General features: G+C 34.1%; 1 protein-coding gene across 2 annotated transcripts; it reads right to left on the bottom strand.

Moving 5' to 3' along the window:
• Window positions 1-3,907: 3,907 nt before the first annotated feature.
• LOC131147760 (LOB domain-containing protein 15) lies at window positions 3,908-15,285 on the bottom strand. Of its 2 annotated transcripts, none has more exons than XM_058097319.1 (3): window positions 15,040-15,285; window positions 5,173-5,515; window positions 3,908-4,588 (listed from the first exon to the last, which is right to left on the bottom strand). In XM_058097319.1, the coding sequence occupies exons 2-3, from the start codon at window positions 5,509-5,511 to the stop codon at window positions 4,220-4,222; spliced, it is 708 nt and encodes a 235-aa protein (XP_057953302.1). In that variant the 5' UTR covers window positions 5,512-5,515; window positions 15,040-15,285; the 3' UTR covers window positions 3,908-4,219. The 2 variants fall into 2 exon arrangements, with proteins under 2 accessions (XP_057953302.1, XP_057953301.1); XM_058097318.1 differs by lacking the exon at window positions 15,040-15,285 and adding an exon at window positions 5,684-5,807.
• Window positions 15,286-18,618: the final 3,333 nt, after the last annotated feature.

Genomic DNA, 18,618 nt, shown 5'->3' with positions numbered 1-18,618 from the left:
AGTTTTTGGGTCAAGTCGGTACTGACCCAGGCGTATCAAGCACACCTATAAACTCCTCCGGTGTTAACAAGTGGAATCAGAGCTGACAGTTAAAGAAGGGTCAAGACATAGGAGGTAGGATTGGTTTGGAGGTCCCACTTGAAATACAATTCGAAACACATAAAATACAGTGGTAAAACTCATTTGAACAAACTGTTGGAGAATTAGTCACATGAGGGAGAAGATGACTTCCATTCAAGGGAAAGTAGTTGGAACTCACAAGAAAATCCAATAGGCTTAAGCTTTTGAATTAAGTTGGTGTTCACTCATATGTATCAAACATGGTTATGTAAAGTATATACATACTTGCATTCATGACCTAATGAATTTAATAAATTTTGAATCAAACTAGTTTACCCATATATATCGAGTCCGCTTGTGAAGACTATCTCAGAAGTATTATAGCAATTACTTCAATTCCGTGTTGTTTATATTGCTCGATTGAATTCCATTTTTAACAACTTAATTTATTTTTTTAGTTACTTATAGAAAGCAATCTTAGATTCCTAATTCAATTCAAGGTGACTTAGTTGATCTTTTATATACACTAAGGTTTTCAGAGAGTGTAATATTGATAAGATTATAGTGTTTCTCCAAATCTTTTCTTTAATGCTAGCGGCATTTGATCTACATGTACTCTTCCCTTACTTGGGTAACATTGTGACGACTCAAAAATTTGCTTTCCAACTGTGACGATCCAAAAATTTGCTCTGATACCGACTGTAATATCCCGAATATTTGCACAGCGGAAGACCTCAAATATGTTTACCAGAGTACTAAAAACTTTCTATTACAATAATATCTCCAATATTAAATATTATCATCCGCAAAATTCTAAAACATTAAAAATACAACTAATCTAAGATCTATTCTAAATAACTCTTACTATCCCACTCACGCTACTTTGATTTCGGTTAAGCTCCTTAGGATATCTGAAATGTATGAAAATAATTGGGTGAGACACCTTTTAGTAAGTATGGACTAGATTATTATCAATGTGTAATTAAAATGAACTTTAGTGTAAAAATAATTTAATAATCTAACTGTTAAACTCATATTTGTAAAATAGTGAACCACAGATAATTAAATATATGTATTTCCTTCAAATCATAATTTAAATTTATCATATGATCATAATCACATAAATACACAAATATGTACAAAAGAACTTCTTTTTGGCCATGTTATGTTTAACCTCCATGATCGGGTTGTGTGGTCCGAAGAATTTACTTAACTGATTGACCACCAACCAACAAGACTAAATCAAAAGTTTATGTTTGTAAGATCAGTTTGCCTGTCACATTCTCATACTCAGGCCAAACTGACAATCCACCGCCAACACTTCCACAACAGTGTGGCTGCACTAATATTTATATGTAACTACGACCATTAGGGTTTTTAAAATATATAATACAATTTATGCAATTAAACCGTATAATAATCTGAATATTTCACCAACATTAAATTTATAGTCAAATCGCAAAAACATTTTCAATAAATCACATAATAAGTATAACACCGCAAAAATTCCAATTTTGCTCAATTATGTAATAATATAAAATAAGCTCATGTCACACGATTTATCTAATAATTATAATTTTAACAAATTACAAAAGAAAATATATAATAATCCACCTATTTAATTTAATACCAATATAATCAAAAAATCTGATATAATCAAATCCTCACGGTACAATTTAACTTAGTCATAAGGATATAATTAAACAGTTTAATTCAGACATATTTTAAAGTAAAATCTTATATAATCTAATCCACGTCCCTTAACCCTGAAATGGTGCCTATAACATGCGGATGATGAAATCTTTCCTGTTAAATCCTTGGAGAGCGGAGTTGGGACTTGGGAATGATGCTCGTTTTTCAATTCGGCCAAAAAATGCAAGAAAAATTAAGAGAGAGTGAAGAGAGAGAAATGGAGAGAGGGTGAGAAATGGGGAAAGAAAAGGAAAACTTCCTGATTTCTTAGGAAGTCCCGATGAGTTGTAAATATATATATTATTATATTATATTATATTATTTAATAAATAAATAAATAATTATTTTTTATTTTTATTTATTTATCTTTTTACACTTCCATTCATATTATTTTTGGGGTCGTTACAAACATGGTCTTCCCAAGCAACACAGATTTTTTCAAAGATTGTTGATACAAAGACATCGACATTTGGTACTTGTGATATTTGCAGTTGCTTGTAATCTCCGAGATTTATCCACCAAACATTGAGTCTTCTGATGAACTCGGAAACAACCCTTCCTATGACCTCCTTAAGTATGATTCCTTCTATACAGTTGAGGAGAATTGAACCCTACCTGTCATTTTGGAGGGTTGGGAGATAATCATTGAACCCAAAAGTTCGAGTATGTGTGTGCACAAACTAATTTGATCCTGACCCTTAAGTTTTGACAACCACCAAAAAAATCACTTGAAATGATTTGTAAGGAAAAAAAAGATTTAAGTGAATATATCTTTTTTGTCAATAGAATTATAAAAAAAATTTAATGTGAACATTGATTATCTACTGCCATTGATTATCTACTACGTGGTGTGCATTTGGGACTTCAATTAGCATTCATATTTCAAAATAATTATATGTTCATTGTGCACAATGATTTCGTGCTTGATTCATGAAAGTAAAATATTTCAAAATGAAATCAATCATTCTATTTTACTTGTGTTTTTATTTAATTATTTATTTTATTTTACTCCCATTCCGAAGTATTAAACTTTGCATAAATTAGAGTTGTTAGCAAGTTATTAAGTTTATTCGTGAGCTACTCGGATTCAACTTATCTCCTAGTTTGACTCGACTCGATTCCATTTAAGTTCGAATCGAATTCAAGCTACTTGAATATTTTAACGAGTCGAGTTCGAACTCAGTAATAGCACTCGAGTCTAATTGAGCTTTTGAATTTTATTATTTTTATTATTATATGTCATAAAATATATATGTTATAAATATATTTAATATTATATGTACATTTTATATATTTGTAAATTTATTTAACATTAATTTATAATCAAGTCAAGCTTAATTGATTCGAACTCGAGTTTTATGAACTTGTAGTTGAGTCGATCTCGATCTTAACGATTATGAAATCAATCGAATTCGAATCGAGTTTCGAACTTTACATTTTTGAATCATGTCAGGTTCAAGTATTTTATTATGTCAATTCCATTCAACTCAAATAAAACCCTAGTGTAAATAATAAGAAGGGCGATTCAATAAGGTCAAGAATTTTGTAGATACTGAGTAAAATATTAAGATTTAAATCTTGCCTAATTTGACTTTTCGACTAATATTAAACATAAGTATTTTAATGAAAAATGATGGAAATGACAAACCTATCATCATAATAGATTATCGAAAATACAAAACAACAACAACAACAACAAAACCAAACTTTAGTCCCACTAAGTGGGGTCGGCATTATAAAAAATACAAAATCTCAAAAATCATTGTATCAATAATAATAATAATAATTAGGGTATTGGCAAACTTTGCTCACCTAACAAATTTAAGTTTTTCGATGAATCAATTATGGTGAGCAGAGAGCAAAAACATTTTTGTAAAAACAAGCGCCGGTGGGGGGAAAAGAATTCTTGAATTTAATTTAAACTGTTGATTAAAATTCAAACCTCTAAACTGGTGTCTTGATGATTGGGAATACCAAAAAATCAAACCTTTAAATCACAGGCAAACACAACGTCCCTTCAATCTTCAAATGGCGCAGACAAACACGTACACATGCAGATCAGTATGCATAGACTTTAACAAAGTTCAGTCAAAGCGTATTCCCCACACTGCACGTGCAAGGCTGCAATCTTTGACAACCACTCCCCCCACATCAATTTTGACAAACCCTAGTTGAATTAATATGAGAAAGTCTACATTTTGATTGCTGAGAAGACATCAGAAAGTTAGATGGAAACTTTTAGATCGATCCCATTAACAGGTTGGGATTGGATTGGCTGCAGTAATAATCAAATTTACTTTTCCCTTGTTTTCTCGGTAAACAAACAGATCAATGAAGAACAAGCTAGCTAGGAGCCTAGAACAATTCCTAATATTTCTACTATGCTAAATTATAACAAAGCTAGGAAAGAGAACTTGGAAAGGGAAAAATTTAAAAAAACAAAAAAAATTAATAGGCTTATCACTATCTACCCAAAGTATGGAACATCATCACCAGAAATGGAGCTATAGCCTGTAGTCGTGCTTGAAGGTTGCAGTAACGTGTACGAAGAAAGGTCATTGGAGGAGGACGAAGAAGAAAGAGCAGGCGGCGGCGTAGGAGGAAGAGGCGGTGGAGGAGCGGCGACGGAGACTATAGCAGCAGCAGCAGCCACTTCTCTGTATTTGTACCGGAGCACGGCGGCCCTTACCGTAGAAAGTTCAGCCTGCAGGGTTTGAACTTGCTGCTGCAAAGCTGAGATTGCACCCATGCATCCGTACACCGGGTCTCTCAGCCTCACATTCGCCTCGTACACTAAACTATTCGCAGCATCGGCTCTTAGGTTCTCCGGCACCTCCTATATATATACATACGCACATTGGTTGATTAATAGTCATACATGCCTCTGTTCTTCGAATCAGAAAAATCACAGAATCAGAATGATATATTCTATGTGAATTGTTTGTAGTCATGCATGTGTATATTCGCTAGTTAAGAATCTGTCAATGCAGATTCTGTCCAAGAGACCCCTTTGGGTTCTTCAAAAGTTTCCTGCCAATTAACAATATAGGCAAAAGAAAGGGGATGACCAGAGCCGGAGCTCCGGGAATCTTCCCATCCTCATCCCATCCTCAACCCGATATATCTGGTTTATATTCAAGCATTGATGGGTTTTTCTAGAAACTCAGATTCCGGTCATCCTCTCTCAATGCTTAACCCTATCTCGGTGTCTGATTAAACAGAAAAATAAAAAATATTTCTACATGACACACTGGGTGGGTTTTGGGTTTTAATTAACATCAGTAGTTTAATTAGAATTAAACAGAAAAGCCACAAACATGCATCTAGAATTAGCAGTACTGGCTAGCTAGCTAAATGGGTGGTTTTAAAATTTGATTGATTGGTGATCGCAGAGAATAAAAATAAATGAAATGAAATTACCATGAGCATCTTGGAGACGTTGCTGGCTCCGAAGACCTTGTGAACGGCGGCGAACTTGTGGGGTTCGTGAGGGGAGAAGTAGGGGGAGAAGGGGCATTCCTCGGCGCAGCGCCTTCTGAGGAGCTTGCAGGCGGCACAAGGGGTGATGTTGTTCAACAAGGAGGAGGATAATGAGGAGGTGGCTGAATTAGGAGGAACAGCGCTGCCCATCAGCTGTACCACTCTCCTCCCCATTAATGCTTGCTCACAAGTACTACTGCTTGTTGCAATATCCAACACCTCTCTCTTTATGCTCTTCTTTCCTCCTACCTCAGCTTCCTCTACCAAATCTGATATCATCTCCCTATACATGTATATCAAATCAACAACATATATAAATCATCATGATCAATACATAGACAAAGCTAGAAATTAACATGCATGCATACATAAACATATGCGTGTGTGTGTGTGTATATATATATATGTTACAGTAGAGAGAGAGTTGAAAGTGTGGTGTAGGGTGTTTTACCTGCTTGCTCTGGACATACAGGCATGCTAAGAGGAATTAGGGGGAGAGAAGCGAGAAGGGAGAGCGTCAAGGAGGAACGAAGAAGGAGGAGGAGGAAGGTAGTGCTTTAAAGGCAAGATATGGCGTGTGCCCAATTTCAAGGATAGCACTTAATAGTCTCCTTCTCTCTCTCTCTCTCTCTCTCTCTCTCTCTCTCTCTCTTGCTTCACATAAACAAACGAAGCAACAAAGGAAAAAGGACTCCAAATTAATTCAAATAATAATAATAATAATAATAAGGGCAAAAAATACTAATGAGTTTAACAAATAATAATAATAATAATAATAAGGGCAAAAAATACTAATGAGTTTAACAAAAAGATACTGAAGTTTCCTGAAATTTCAAAATTTTCAAACCTTTTCTAAACTTTCAAGAGATTTCTATTTTATTTTTTTTCACAAATCTCATAAAAATTTTAGGGAGATTACATCTCTTTACAGATCTTGAATATTTTTTGCCCTATATGCACTCTCTGAGCCAAAGAGATAGAGAGTGCCAACTCAGAAATTGCTTGCACACGTGCGACTGATGCTGCTTCTGACTGTTGAATAATGAAAATAAGCAACCTTATTTTTATATATATATATACATAGACGTGAGGGGGATTGTTATTCTGCTTGAAGCATATAATTAATAATTTGCTGTAATTTTTATCAAATGACGTGGGGGATACCTTCTGCTGATGCACTAACATCATGCAATGACGTATATTGTCCTTAGAATTCAATTTTAAAAGGAAATAATTATACGGTATATTTCTTTTTTATTAGAGATTTTATAATACTATAATTTTGTTTGATTTGATCAATGTATAAGAATTACAATTTAAAAACTTTTTGCATGCGCTAGGAAATTTAATTATGTTTAAATATTATTTTTTAAGCCATACTTTGATTTATAAAATATTAAATTACTATTTAATTGACTTGCTAAAGATGAGTGGAATTCAATAGTTTTTTTTTTATATAATGAAAGTCCCTAATTTATTGATAGCCCTTATGGTGGAAGAAAACCGTGAATACAAACAAACCGCAAAGAATTTATAATTAAACTAGCAAAACCATCTCAGGCAACAAGACCAAAACAAACCTAACAAAACTCGACCCAAAAACCAACTTAAACAAAACCATATGAATCAAAACAAAACAAAACAAACACAAACAAAAACAAAATACTTGCAAACTGATGAAAATTACCTACAAAACAAAAACTTGAGGAAAACATAGGAGGACCAAATGATGTCAATTAAAAACGAAAGTTTGGGATACTCATCTTATCCATACAAACTAGACTTCTCATTTTACTCAACAGCACATCACCTACAAAATATCTCCTTGTGTTGCCTCCCTGCCTTGACGACCTAAGTAATCCACCACCTGATTACCTTAAATAGTTATGTTCATATATGTATCAATAATTAATTTAGCATTTCCATATTTCTTAGCTAAAAATAGTATGATTGCTATTATTTTTTATTATTCCTAATAAGTAATTTATTTTTTAAATGTCAAAAAGCTTACACATTTTGCATTTGTTTTTTTTTTTTGAATTTATATTATTTATTTTCCATTTATGATATTGTAAATTTTATTTTTGTTTACCTAGTTCAAACTTTAGCCTATTTAAATAAACTTTCAAAATGTAAGGTCGAATAAATTTCTTTTAAAAAAAAAAAATTATTTTATTCACAAAATAACATACACTATCCTGGTTTATATGTAGTGTGCATATGAACACACACATATCGATGCACATTTTTAAATTTAAAACATTATTCATTTATTTTGATTTATTTGAAAGTTTATGAATCTAAACTATATTCTATGAGCTAGCTCATCCTTCTCAAATTTATCTTCTCATTCCATCTTGAATAAGGAGGTAAACCGTTTATTTCCTATCCTTAATCCCTCCGATCAACCGATCCTATCCCTCTCTTTCTTTCTCTCTTTTGTTGTTCACTCGAAAGATTAATGACACTCCAAATATCTAGAAAAGCACGTTACAAACGTAAAGCTTGAGATTATATATATAATACGCTACACATTATAAACATTACCTTTTTCTTCTATCTGCACAAACTTTATAAGTTCGTTACCTAAAAAGTTTGGTATTAATTTATTAGCAACTACCAATATATAACAAGATAAGGGGTATTTCAATTCTTAAATAATGTATATACTAAAAACCTATCTTGAGCAAAAACTCAATGATAAACAGTCACAAACTTTACAAGTTTGTTGCCTTAAAAGTTTGGTAATTAATTTATTAGCAACTACCGATATATAACAAGACAAGGGGTATTTCAGTTCTTAAACAATGTATCTAATAAAAATCTATCTTGACCAAAAACTCAATGATAAACAATCACATCCATGTTTCAATATTTTCTAGTACCATTTTGCACAACGATATATGTGATTCTTTATGTTTAGTATACTTTTTAATGCTCAATAGAGCAAGATTGTCCAAGATGAGAGATTTACTAATGACTAATAGCTCCTTTAGAGACGCGACATAAGCTTATCATTGCTAAGAGATTTATGTTTCTCAGCTTCAAACCTTAAAACATGAAAAATAAATTCTTAAAAAAATGGGAAAGAACTTGAAGGGAGACGACTTTTTCCTTATATAATATTACCCTAGAGCTAACAAATCTTAAAATAGACTAAAGCGTTGAGTGAAAATTCGAGAAGCACGCCTTTTCTTTTTTACTCTTTCTCTTTGTCTATAATTGTCATGCACTCATCAAAATCATTCACACATAAATCTCTTAACAATGACAGAGTTAAGCTAATGTAACCAAAAGAAACGTAAAATTCACTATGCGCGCACACATAAATTATAAAAGTAACTTCGAGCCCAAATGAAAGAGAAAGGGTGTGGTCTATTGAGTATTACCATCAAATTAGGTAGGGAGAAAGTGATGGAAACCAAGAATGGATATATTTGGATATGGGGGGGAGGAATTGCTTGTTCAATTTACTAACAAATAAACTTATGCCTTAAAATATATTTCCCCAACTAAAGAAAGAAAGCAGAATTGCTTAAAGTGCAAGGAAATGGAGCCATCAGTTCTTGTTTGACCCGCATTTTATGCCTAAGAAGTCGCTCCTCATTAAATGTTTTCTCCCATCTCCAAACCCCATCATGTATGCAACCAAGTGCTCTTCTTTGCTTACCTCCCCAGATATACTTTCACATCACCGACTTCCACCTCTGCATATAATATGGGACACCCTGTTTGACTTCCTAGAAAATATATATTAGATCTAATGAAATAGGTTACTGTTCAGAGCGCATTTTTAAATTTAATGCATGTTTAAGAAATAATGACCTATGTGAACCTGATAAGATGATAAGTTAGACTAGATCCGGGTCAGCTTAAATACCCCCCTATAAATTAAAGATACTTAAGTTCATGTTTGTCAAAGAGCTTCTTTGTTTAATAATTATATTTGAAAGTATTTTGAAAGAGAATCAATGCGTAATATTCTTCTATAGTTATACCTTGAAATATTACAAAAAGTACCTAAATTATATTTAGTATTTGTCAGCAACTGGTTAAATAATTAGACCAATAGAAGTCCTTGATTTTTTCACTCATTTATAAACGAATAAATCGTAGCTCGAATCAGTTCAACCCTTATTAACTACACAACTAGAAGTCGTTAAAGCTTGATATACATTGTTGGCTCACAACCTAAAAGTTTAAGTTTTGAAATAAAGTGATAATCTAACATGGTACATAACTAGTTACAAGGAAGTCTTGAGTTCTAATCTCGTCGCTAACATTTATTCTGTAGTATTTAAAAATTTATTATGTATTTATCTTTTCACGTGCTGTCGGATTGCATGTGCGGGAAAGTATTAAAACTTGATATGCATTGTTGACCCACAACCTAAAAGCTTTAACTTTTAGGTAAAGTGATAATCTAACAGAAGCCAACCCTTCTTTGTCACCCTCATCTCTATTGAGAACTTGATCTGACCATGTGCCTCCTCAATTATTATCTCCTTTTTTTTTTTCTTCGGTTTTTCTTGTGTTGATTGGATGCCCGAGTTACACAACCGGAGGAGACCCACCTCCCATTTCATACTCCTTTTCGCCCTCACGAAATTCCAAACCGAAATCTTTAATATATGAAAGTCTCAACTTTAGAGTATCTCCGGACCTCTTCAACTCATCTCTATTCTCTATATATGGTATACGCTAGCTAGCCAGTAGCTACCTATATAGAGACATGTACTCGCGTACCCAACATTCTATTTAAATATCTTATGGTCAATGAACAGAGAAAGCTATATTAAGGAGCTTACTGTGCTTAAAGCAGTGATGGCACCCACAGAATTCCTTTCTTTTTCTTTTCAGAAAAAGAACAAGAAAATTGAGCAATGGTCATGAGTATTTAAATACCCTGTAATACCCATTTCCTAGATTTCAAAGGCCCACAGAAAATATGAAGATCTAATATTATACATGAATAAAACAAGAAAGAAGATTTAGAGAAGTTAAAAAAAAAAAGTTAAACAAACCACATAATACAAAATATATGATTCATGTGATCTGCACAAAAGCAATTTCGAAGAGTTCCCAATCAACTGGAGGACTGACAAATTAACCCACCTAGGTCTCACACAGCTAACTAGCTTGACCAAGATACTAATTATCTACTTAATTATATAAATTTAGCAAGCTGTTATTTATTTAACCTCGACCACTGTTTTGAAAATATGAACCGGCCAGCCAGATCACTGGAAGTCGCCTTCCAGTCTGGATTAACTTTGAAAACTATACTTGATAAAACTCGGTCAAAACCTAGTTAAAAACCGATAAAAAAACTGAATTAGTTTGACTAATCTGCATGTATTTTTAGTTAAAGATCATTTTTTATATCAAAGATTATTATTTTTATTCAAAATATACATAGAATATATGTTGTAGGTGTAATATATTATTAAAGATAATATAAATTTATTTTTTGTTTCATACAAAAATATAATATAATTGGTTATAAAATATAAACATAAAATCAATGATGACTTGATGATTGAACAGGAATGCGCGCGCGCACACATATATGCATTTGATATAACATAGCATGTATACTTGATCACTTGCGTATCCTGATGTATGGTAAAGTTTGACAATTCTTAAGCCTTAAGATTTTGCCGTACATTATTACTGTACCAATAGGGGGAAAGGGAAAAGTAGTGTGGGGGAGTATCAGCTGGTTGTAAAACCCCATAGCAGCAAAAAGTCAATTTCTTGGTCTTCCTCTTGTTGAATAAAAGTAAACGAAGGGGGGATTCAATTATGAATCATAGTATCAAGATTTCCATATCTCTAGGCATGCTAGAAGGGCAGTCATATTTTATATTATATAAGATCTGGTATGAGAGGATACAGAGCAGAATGGCATAAAATACTTTTGCCTAGGAAGCCAGTGGGAAAATTGCACAAAGTTTTGAAAGACTCGGGGGGAATAGAAGGTGAGCAATGGGTGCAAAATGCAGGGAAACAGTTGCAAAATGATATTGTTTAAGATAAATTGCTTTCTTTGTAGTCCAACGAAAACCTGTGGATAGGCTCTTTTAGAAGTTGGAGCATAAAACTCTCTGTGTTCCATAAGGAATATATAAAATATATCTGAGCCTGCACAAAGTAACCATCTTCTATCTCATACCCCTTTCCACCTCTTCGTAAAATTTAAACCTATAGTTTGAAAGCGTTGTGCTCTAATAGATGAGAGCTCCTCTAAAATTTAAAGGCTTTCATCAAAATTAATTTTCTGCTATATTCCCATCGCATTTGTCTCAACATCTTTAATAAGAGAAAATCACTTGTTTCCCAAAAGAGACTCGAGCAGTCATTTAACTTATGGTTTTTTAGGGTGCCAAACTCCTGGGTAATGTCAACTGAGCATTTTTTTTTTTTTTTTTTTTACCTTATATCGACCATAATGAAGTTATTGCTGATTTTTTGAAAGATAGAAAATGTAATAAATATCATTCAATCAAACAAGAAGTCTGCAAGAATAAAATATTCAAAAACGAAAGTACACAAGAATAACAAAGAGGAAAACAAACTTACAAAAAGAAGTAAAATGGAAAAGGGAAAAACTCATCAACTCCCTAAGTCCATGGCAGGATCCAATCTAGGAGTTGAGAATTAATCAGTCAAAGTGTATTCTCCAATTTTTAGATGACAACAACCAATCCTTAAGTCCAAGTACGCGAGCTTGATTGTATGAAATTTTTTTCGCCATCCTGCGCAACTCAAGGCAACATCCTCAGAGGGCTTTCAAATCCTTATTTACAATCCCAGATCAAGTTATTCTAGATCTACTCCTCCCCCTCCTATTACCAGTATTACCACTAACATTAACTAGCACACTCCTCCTTACTATCTAGGCCTACATTGCCAAGGGTCCAAAGCATCTTAACCATCTGTCTGTTATCTGATCTTCAGGCATTACACGTGCTTTCTACCTTGGAAATAGTCGTACTGTTTGGCAACTTACCACAAATGCATTCATTGCTTAATTTGTCTTTTAGAGTTATAGCATTCTAATTTCAAAAACTTTAAATTTTTGAGTATGTCCTTTATTAGTTGTCCAATATTACAATCCATAAAGCATAGCTAGCCAATGATTACTTTCCTTTTAATTTTAAGGGTATTCCACAATTATGCAGCTAACTAGCTTGACTAAGATACTGATTAATACTTGATTATGTAAAAACTAACGAAGCTGTTATTTATTTAACCTCAACCACTGTTTTGAAAATCAAACTGGCAGAGCAGACCAGTGGAATTGTTTAAAGTCTCAATTTACTTTGAAAACCATACTTCATAAAAATCAATCATAACTTAGTTAAGCTGGTAAAAAACAGGATTAACTCCAGCAGCATGGATATAATTTTCAATTAAAATTTTTTTCATGACAATAATAATTATTTTTATTCAAAATATGCATGGAGTATATGTTATATGTGTAATTTATTATTAAATAAGACATGAAATTTTTATTTATTTTATTTTACATAAACATTTAATATAATTATTCTTAAAATATAAATATAAAATCAATGATGAGTTGATGATGGAACCAAAACAGACTCCTATAGGCTATACATGCATTTGATATAATATAAAGCATTTAGTCAATTTATCACATCTTATGACACATAGTATACTTTGACAACTCTTAGGCCTTGAGATTTTCCCATACATTATTGATATGGGGTGGGGGTGGGGGGAGTCATCTGGTTGTAAAACCCCATAGCAATGGTGAAAAGTCAATTTCTTGATCTTTCTTTCTTGAATAAAAGTAAATGAAAGGGGGATAAAAGTATGAACCACCGTGTCAAGATTTCATTATCTCGAGGCATATTAGAAGGGCACTCAAACATATGAGGGGGTACATATGCAGAAATGCCATCAAATATTCGAACATTTGAGTTGGAAACCAGAGGTAAAATTTGCAGAAAGTTGGAAGGGGGGTGGGGTGAGGGTGGGCGAGGAGGTGATGAAAGGGTTGCAAAATGGAGGGAAGCAGTTGCAAAATGATATTATTAACATAAATCTCTGTGTCCATCGGAGAACCAATGGACATAGGATAATAATAGGGATAGACTTCCTAATTTTGAACATAACTCAACGTGTTCCATAATGAAATTGTTGACCCATATCTATATCCTCATTGAAAAAAAAGAAAATTAAATTGGTCCATTGGAGGACTGAGCCTAAGGTCCACAGCAGGGTAACCCATCGTCTATCCTGTGCCCCTTCCCTACCCCTTCCAAAAATTTGAACCTTAGACCTCTTAACTTTAGAGTCTCATGCTCCAATGGTTGGGAGTCCCTTTAAGATTTAGAGGCTTTCATTAAAATTAATTTTCTGCTATATGGATACTCTCCCAAAATCCCATGTTCATCCTTAATAAGAAAAAAGGAACAAACAAATCATTTGCTCCCCAAAGGAGAAACCTGAGCACAGCCATTTAACTTCTGAGCTTTTGTTTTTTAAGGGTACCGAACTCCTGGGTAGTGTTCACTTGTGCCTTTTTTTTTTTGGACCTTATATCCAGTATACTTCATGATGAGTTATTGCTGATTTATGGAATGATAAAAAAATAAAGGCTAGTATTATTCAAGCTACAGCAACCACACAAGAATAACAAAGAAGTAAACAAACTTACAAACGGAAGTAAGAAAAAATTCACTAAATCTAGATCTAATCTAGGAAACTGAGAATTAGTGAGCCAAAGTGTTTCTCAAATTTACATAACAATAACCATATTTAAATCCCACTAGGTGGGATCTTATATGAATCTTTTTGCCCTTCCACATAATTTAGGGCAATATTGACCAGCAATTGGAGGGCTATCAAATCCTTACAATCTCAGCCCAAGTTACTGAAGTCTTCCATCCCCTTCTTATTGTTTGTGCTAGCATTAACTAGATCACTTGTTTTCACTAGTGTGTCATTTGACCTACATTGCAAGTGTCTAAACCATCTAAAAAGGCCCTTCTCTTATCTTATCCTCTATAAGTGTTAACACCTAATTTAACACAGTTCAATCCTTATCCTTTAGAATTTTGCCACTAATGCACCTTAGCATTCACATTTCGGAAATTTTTATTTTTCATATTCCTAGTTGCTCAATATTATGATCCATATAGCATAGCTAGTCTTATCACTTTCCTTACAGTTTGAAGGTTATCCTATAATCACATAACACACTTGAAGCACTTTTCCATTTTATTAAACTATGTTTAACTTTGTGTATTATATTTTCTTCAATTTCTCCTTCTACTTGCATAATTGATAAGATATAAAAATCTACTAATGCTAATAATTTCTTGATGATAAAGTTTAATTTTTTTCCAATATTCCTCCCAAAATGACTAAAATTACATTTCATTTATTTTGTCTCATTTTAACTTATCTTCAAAAACCTTTAAATTCTAAAAGCTTCTACTTATAATTCTTAGATTTTATTCCACCTTTAGTTTCATAAATGGAGATTGTTAAGATATTAAGTAAAATAGAGACTAGTAATCTTGTTAACTAATATAAGATTGAAAGGGAACTTGGGAATATACAAAACTGTAGGAAGAGAAATAGAGCAAGTGGGATTTGCAGTTTCTATTCCCTTAACGGCAATAGTACTGGACCAATGAATAACATGAGTTTCAGGATATTGGAAAATAGAGAAGAAATTAGGTATACCTATTATATGATCAGTGGCAGCTAAATTTATAAGCCAAAGACTAGCACAAGAAGTATTGGATGATATGCAAGTTGAAGGGTTACCTGTCTAAGAGATGCAATGGGCGAATGCATGTTGGGATGCTTAACTTTGCTGGAATTTGGAATACTCTTCCTCTGACATAGATACAGCACGCTGCTCCCCATTCGGTCCCGAAAGTATGGAATCTGTGGTGGCTACAATAGTGACACAAGGAGGTTTACCATAGAGATCCCAACATTGCTCTATAGTATGACCTCTTCAACCACAATGAGCACACTTGCCAGGAGGTCCTCTACCTCATCCATCTCTTCCACCATGTCCACTTGAAACACTTCGAGAACCTTTGCAGCTGCTTGGTTGAAAATTAGAATCATCTTATGTAACGAAAGCACTCCTTTTAGAGCCAAAGGGTTGAAACACTAGTTGCAAGGGCAGGGGAATGTGCACTAGAGGAAGCATGAAGGGCGTGAGAATAAACATCAGCAAAGGATGCAAATTTTGCACTAGCAAGTATCTGGGATTGAACTGCCCCAAACTTGGGTTTCAAACACGCTAGAATCTGAAGAATTGTCATCTGCTCCTGCCTTTGCATCTCATGAACATCAACAGTTATGGGTTGCACGATGTTAAGCTCCTCACTGATATGCTTTATCTCTGCAAAGTACTCTGTAATACTCTTATCTCCCTGTTGTAACTGAAAGTACTTTAAGGATAGATCGTACATACGTGTAATGTTACTGGAATACAAGGGCCTGACATAATCCCAAATCTCCTTGCATACATCCACATGCATGCACATTGTGCAATCCGCGGGATCGAGTTCCGCAAGAGAAAAACAATCAATGCATCTTCTTGAATCCACACTTCTTTCCTTTTCTCATTAGAGGGCCCAAATTGGAGCAAGTTTGCAGATTTACCGAATCCTTTCAAATATACCTTAACAGCCTTAAACCACTGAACATAATTCTTTCCATCCAATTTTTTCATTGTTCTCTGTGGCAACGATGAAGGGAACAAATTTTTTGGATTCATGGACTCCATTCCAACACTCACAACCTAGACCAATGACAAACAAGGTGAACGATCGGAGCAAACAAAACCATAAATAAGGTGAAACACCAAAACAACCATGAACCAGTCACCAACAAACTGATATATCACTGCCACAGCCCCACAAAACCAATATATGAACACTGCCACTGCTCCAAGATACTCACCCATGACCTTTAATAATCCTGAAAGACAAACAATGGATTGCCATGAATGCACGATGGAAAAAGTTTGGATCTTTGAACAAAAAAATGACTAGCAACTTGATATTATGGTTTATGAAAGAAATCAGGGATTCTTGGGAAAAAAAAAAGACACAGCAAAAACTGGCTGGAAAATGTTTCACACGCCATAACATGGGGTAGGGGCTGCCAAAAGTCAGCCTGCATGTGGGGGACCTAGGGGTGCATGGAGGATCCTTCGGCGATGATATTTCATAGACCTATATATTGGAGGGTTTTGTGGCTACTCATGTGGTTGTTTTTGTGAAATATAGAAGGAATCTAACAGTTCTGAGAAGGGCAGAAACGGTTAGGGTTTTCCAGTGACTGCTGAGTTTTTTGACAATCTTTGGGTTGTTTTCTAGGCTATAGAAGTGCAGTTGATTCTCCTATACTAGCTTATTTACATTAGTGTGGTTTGGTAGTAGGGTTAAGTTTGGATCTTACTTTGATACAAAGTGAAGATATTAGGTAAAACGGAAGATCTAATCAAAACAATAGGTCTTTCCTCTAATTATAATGTATTTCAAGTACATACCAATGGCCATAACACGGTATTAACACCCTTAGTAGCTCACTCTTATTAACATAACACTAACACAATAATAATGCTAAATGACCAAAATAACCATTAACAAAAACAATGTAATGTGCAAACAACATACACTTTGAAACTTCATCTCATATATTTTTAGTAAATTCATCCACTGCTAAGGCAAAAAGATGAGGCTCATAAGCAGACTCTTACACATCCAGTTCACTTCTTTTTGAACAGTGTAGAGCCCAGCCTCTATTTAGAGGTTATTAAGCGCAGAAAAATGACCCCTAACACAATCTTGTTTTGTACTTGATAGGTATTAATAAGAAAGGAAAATAAAAAGAAAATAAAGTTGTTTTATTCCCAATGGTTAGAATGGATGCACAATAAAAAAACAAAACAAAAAAAAGGGTTCCCTAGTTTGGCCGTTTGTAAATGTGTGGAAATACCATTTCTCCCTAGATTAAATTGCAAAAAATTTCCTAACTTTCTATCAGATTCTGTCCTTTTAAATTACATTGACTAACACACAATCTAGTATTGTACTTGATAGGAATTAAGAAGGAATGGAAAATAAGAAAAGAAAAAAAAAAAGGAAAATTTTAAAGTTATTTTATCCAATAGTGTGGCTATTTGTAAATGTTTGAAATTACCATTTTTTGGTAGATCATGAAATTGTCCTGCCTTGAATTTGCAGTTGAAGACACCCTTGCAAGAGATCAGGCAGGCAGTGCACTTGAGATTGAGTGTGGAGGTGTGGTGGGTTTCCCTACTAACCCTGGTCCTAAGATGTTCTAGAGTCTTAAACTAGTGAGCTCAAATCAATGTTCGTTAAAGGAGAGTCTCAACACCCCGCACCCCACAATTTTACTAAGCTTCTCAAGAATCTGCCACAAATCGTTTGTGACACATCCCTTTTTCTTCTCTCTCACCTAATCATGTGCTGCCACCTTGACCAGAAATTTATCAATTTCTCATTTTTTATGACTTGGCATGGCACTCTTTTATTAGTTAATGACAACCCAAACATTTTCCTTTTCTCGTTTTCCTCTTAAGCATCCTGAGCCTATAAACAAGATGCTCATGAGTTGAAATGAGCCAAGCCCATTCATGTTCAAGCTCAACTCGTTTATTAAACGATCCATAAAATTGGGCTTCAGAATTGCTCGTTTACATAATGGACAAGCCTAAACGAGCTCCTACCGAGCCGAGCTTCCGAGCCACTTGGGAGTGGCTTGGTTAGTTTGCAGTCCTACTCTCAAGCCAACCTACTCCCTTGGACACAACCTTCCAAGTTTGTAACATGCCTCACACATCTACTACACACCTCCCATGAGTTCAACAAAAGGGGATCTACTTCTTCTGCTCCTTTGACCCTCACTCAAACCTTCAACTCCTATCACACCCAATTCCGCCCTCTACATAGTAAGGAAGAATTGATCAAGATTTTATAGTGGAATCAAAAGAAGTGTTATATCTTGGTTCAATATCTCGGAAGAAAAAAATTGTTTCCAATCCTTACTCTAGGGACTACGCTATTCATAAATTTAATCTTCAATTGTAAGCTAGTAATGCCAAGGAGCATATGATAAAGTTGGTGGAGACGGTCTAACGCCTATGGGTTGGATGATGATTTCAATTTCAATTCAAGGAATTCTCTTAGTCCTTGAGTAAGAAGGAATATAAGTGGTATCTAAACCTTAAACCTAGTTCACTGGAAACTTAAAATCAAATTTCTCAATTTTTTTCCAAGAATTCTTCTCCCCTAAAAATAAAGCCACTCTAGTGGACCTCGAGAGGGAGCGTGAGGAGTCAAGGGAGGATTTAAAAAA

The sequence above is a fragment of the Malania oleifera genome, chromosome 2 (assembly GCF_029873635.1).
Source record: "Malania oleifera isolate guangnan ecotype guangnan chromosome 2, ASM2987363v1, whole genome shotgun sequence".
NCBI classification, from domain to species: domain Eukaryota; kingdom Viridiplantae; phylum Streptophyta; class Magnoliopsida; order Santalales; family Ximeniaceae; genus Malania; species Malania oleifera.
The sequence above is the reverse complement of the archived record's forward strand: the minus strand, read 5'-3'. Positions and strand labels throughout refer to the sequence as shown.

Bases quoted from the DNA above. Each gene is read 5' to 3' on its own strand.
- LOC131147760 (XM_058097318.1), bottom strand. The intron at 4,589-5,172 runs GTAATTTCATTT...GTATATATATAG, and splicing joins ACGTCTCCAAGATGCTCATG to GAGGTGCCGGAGAACCTAAG.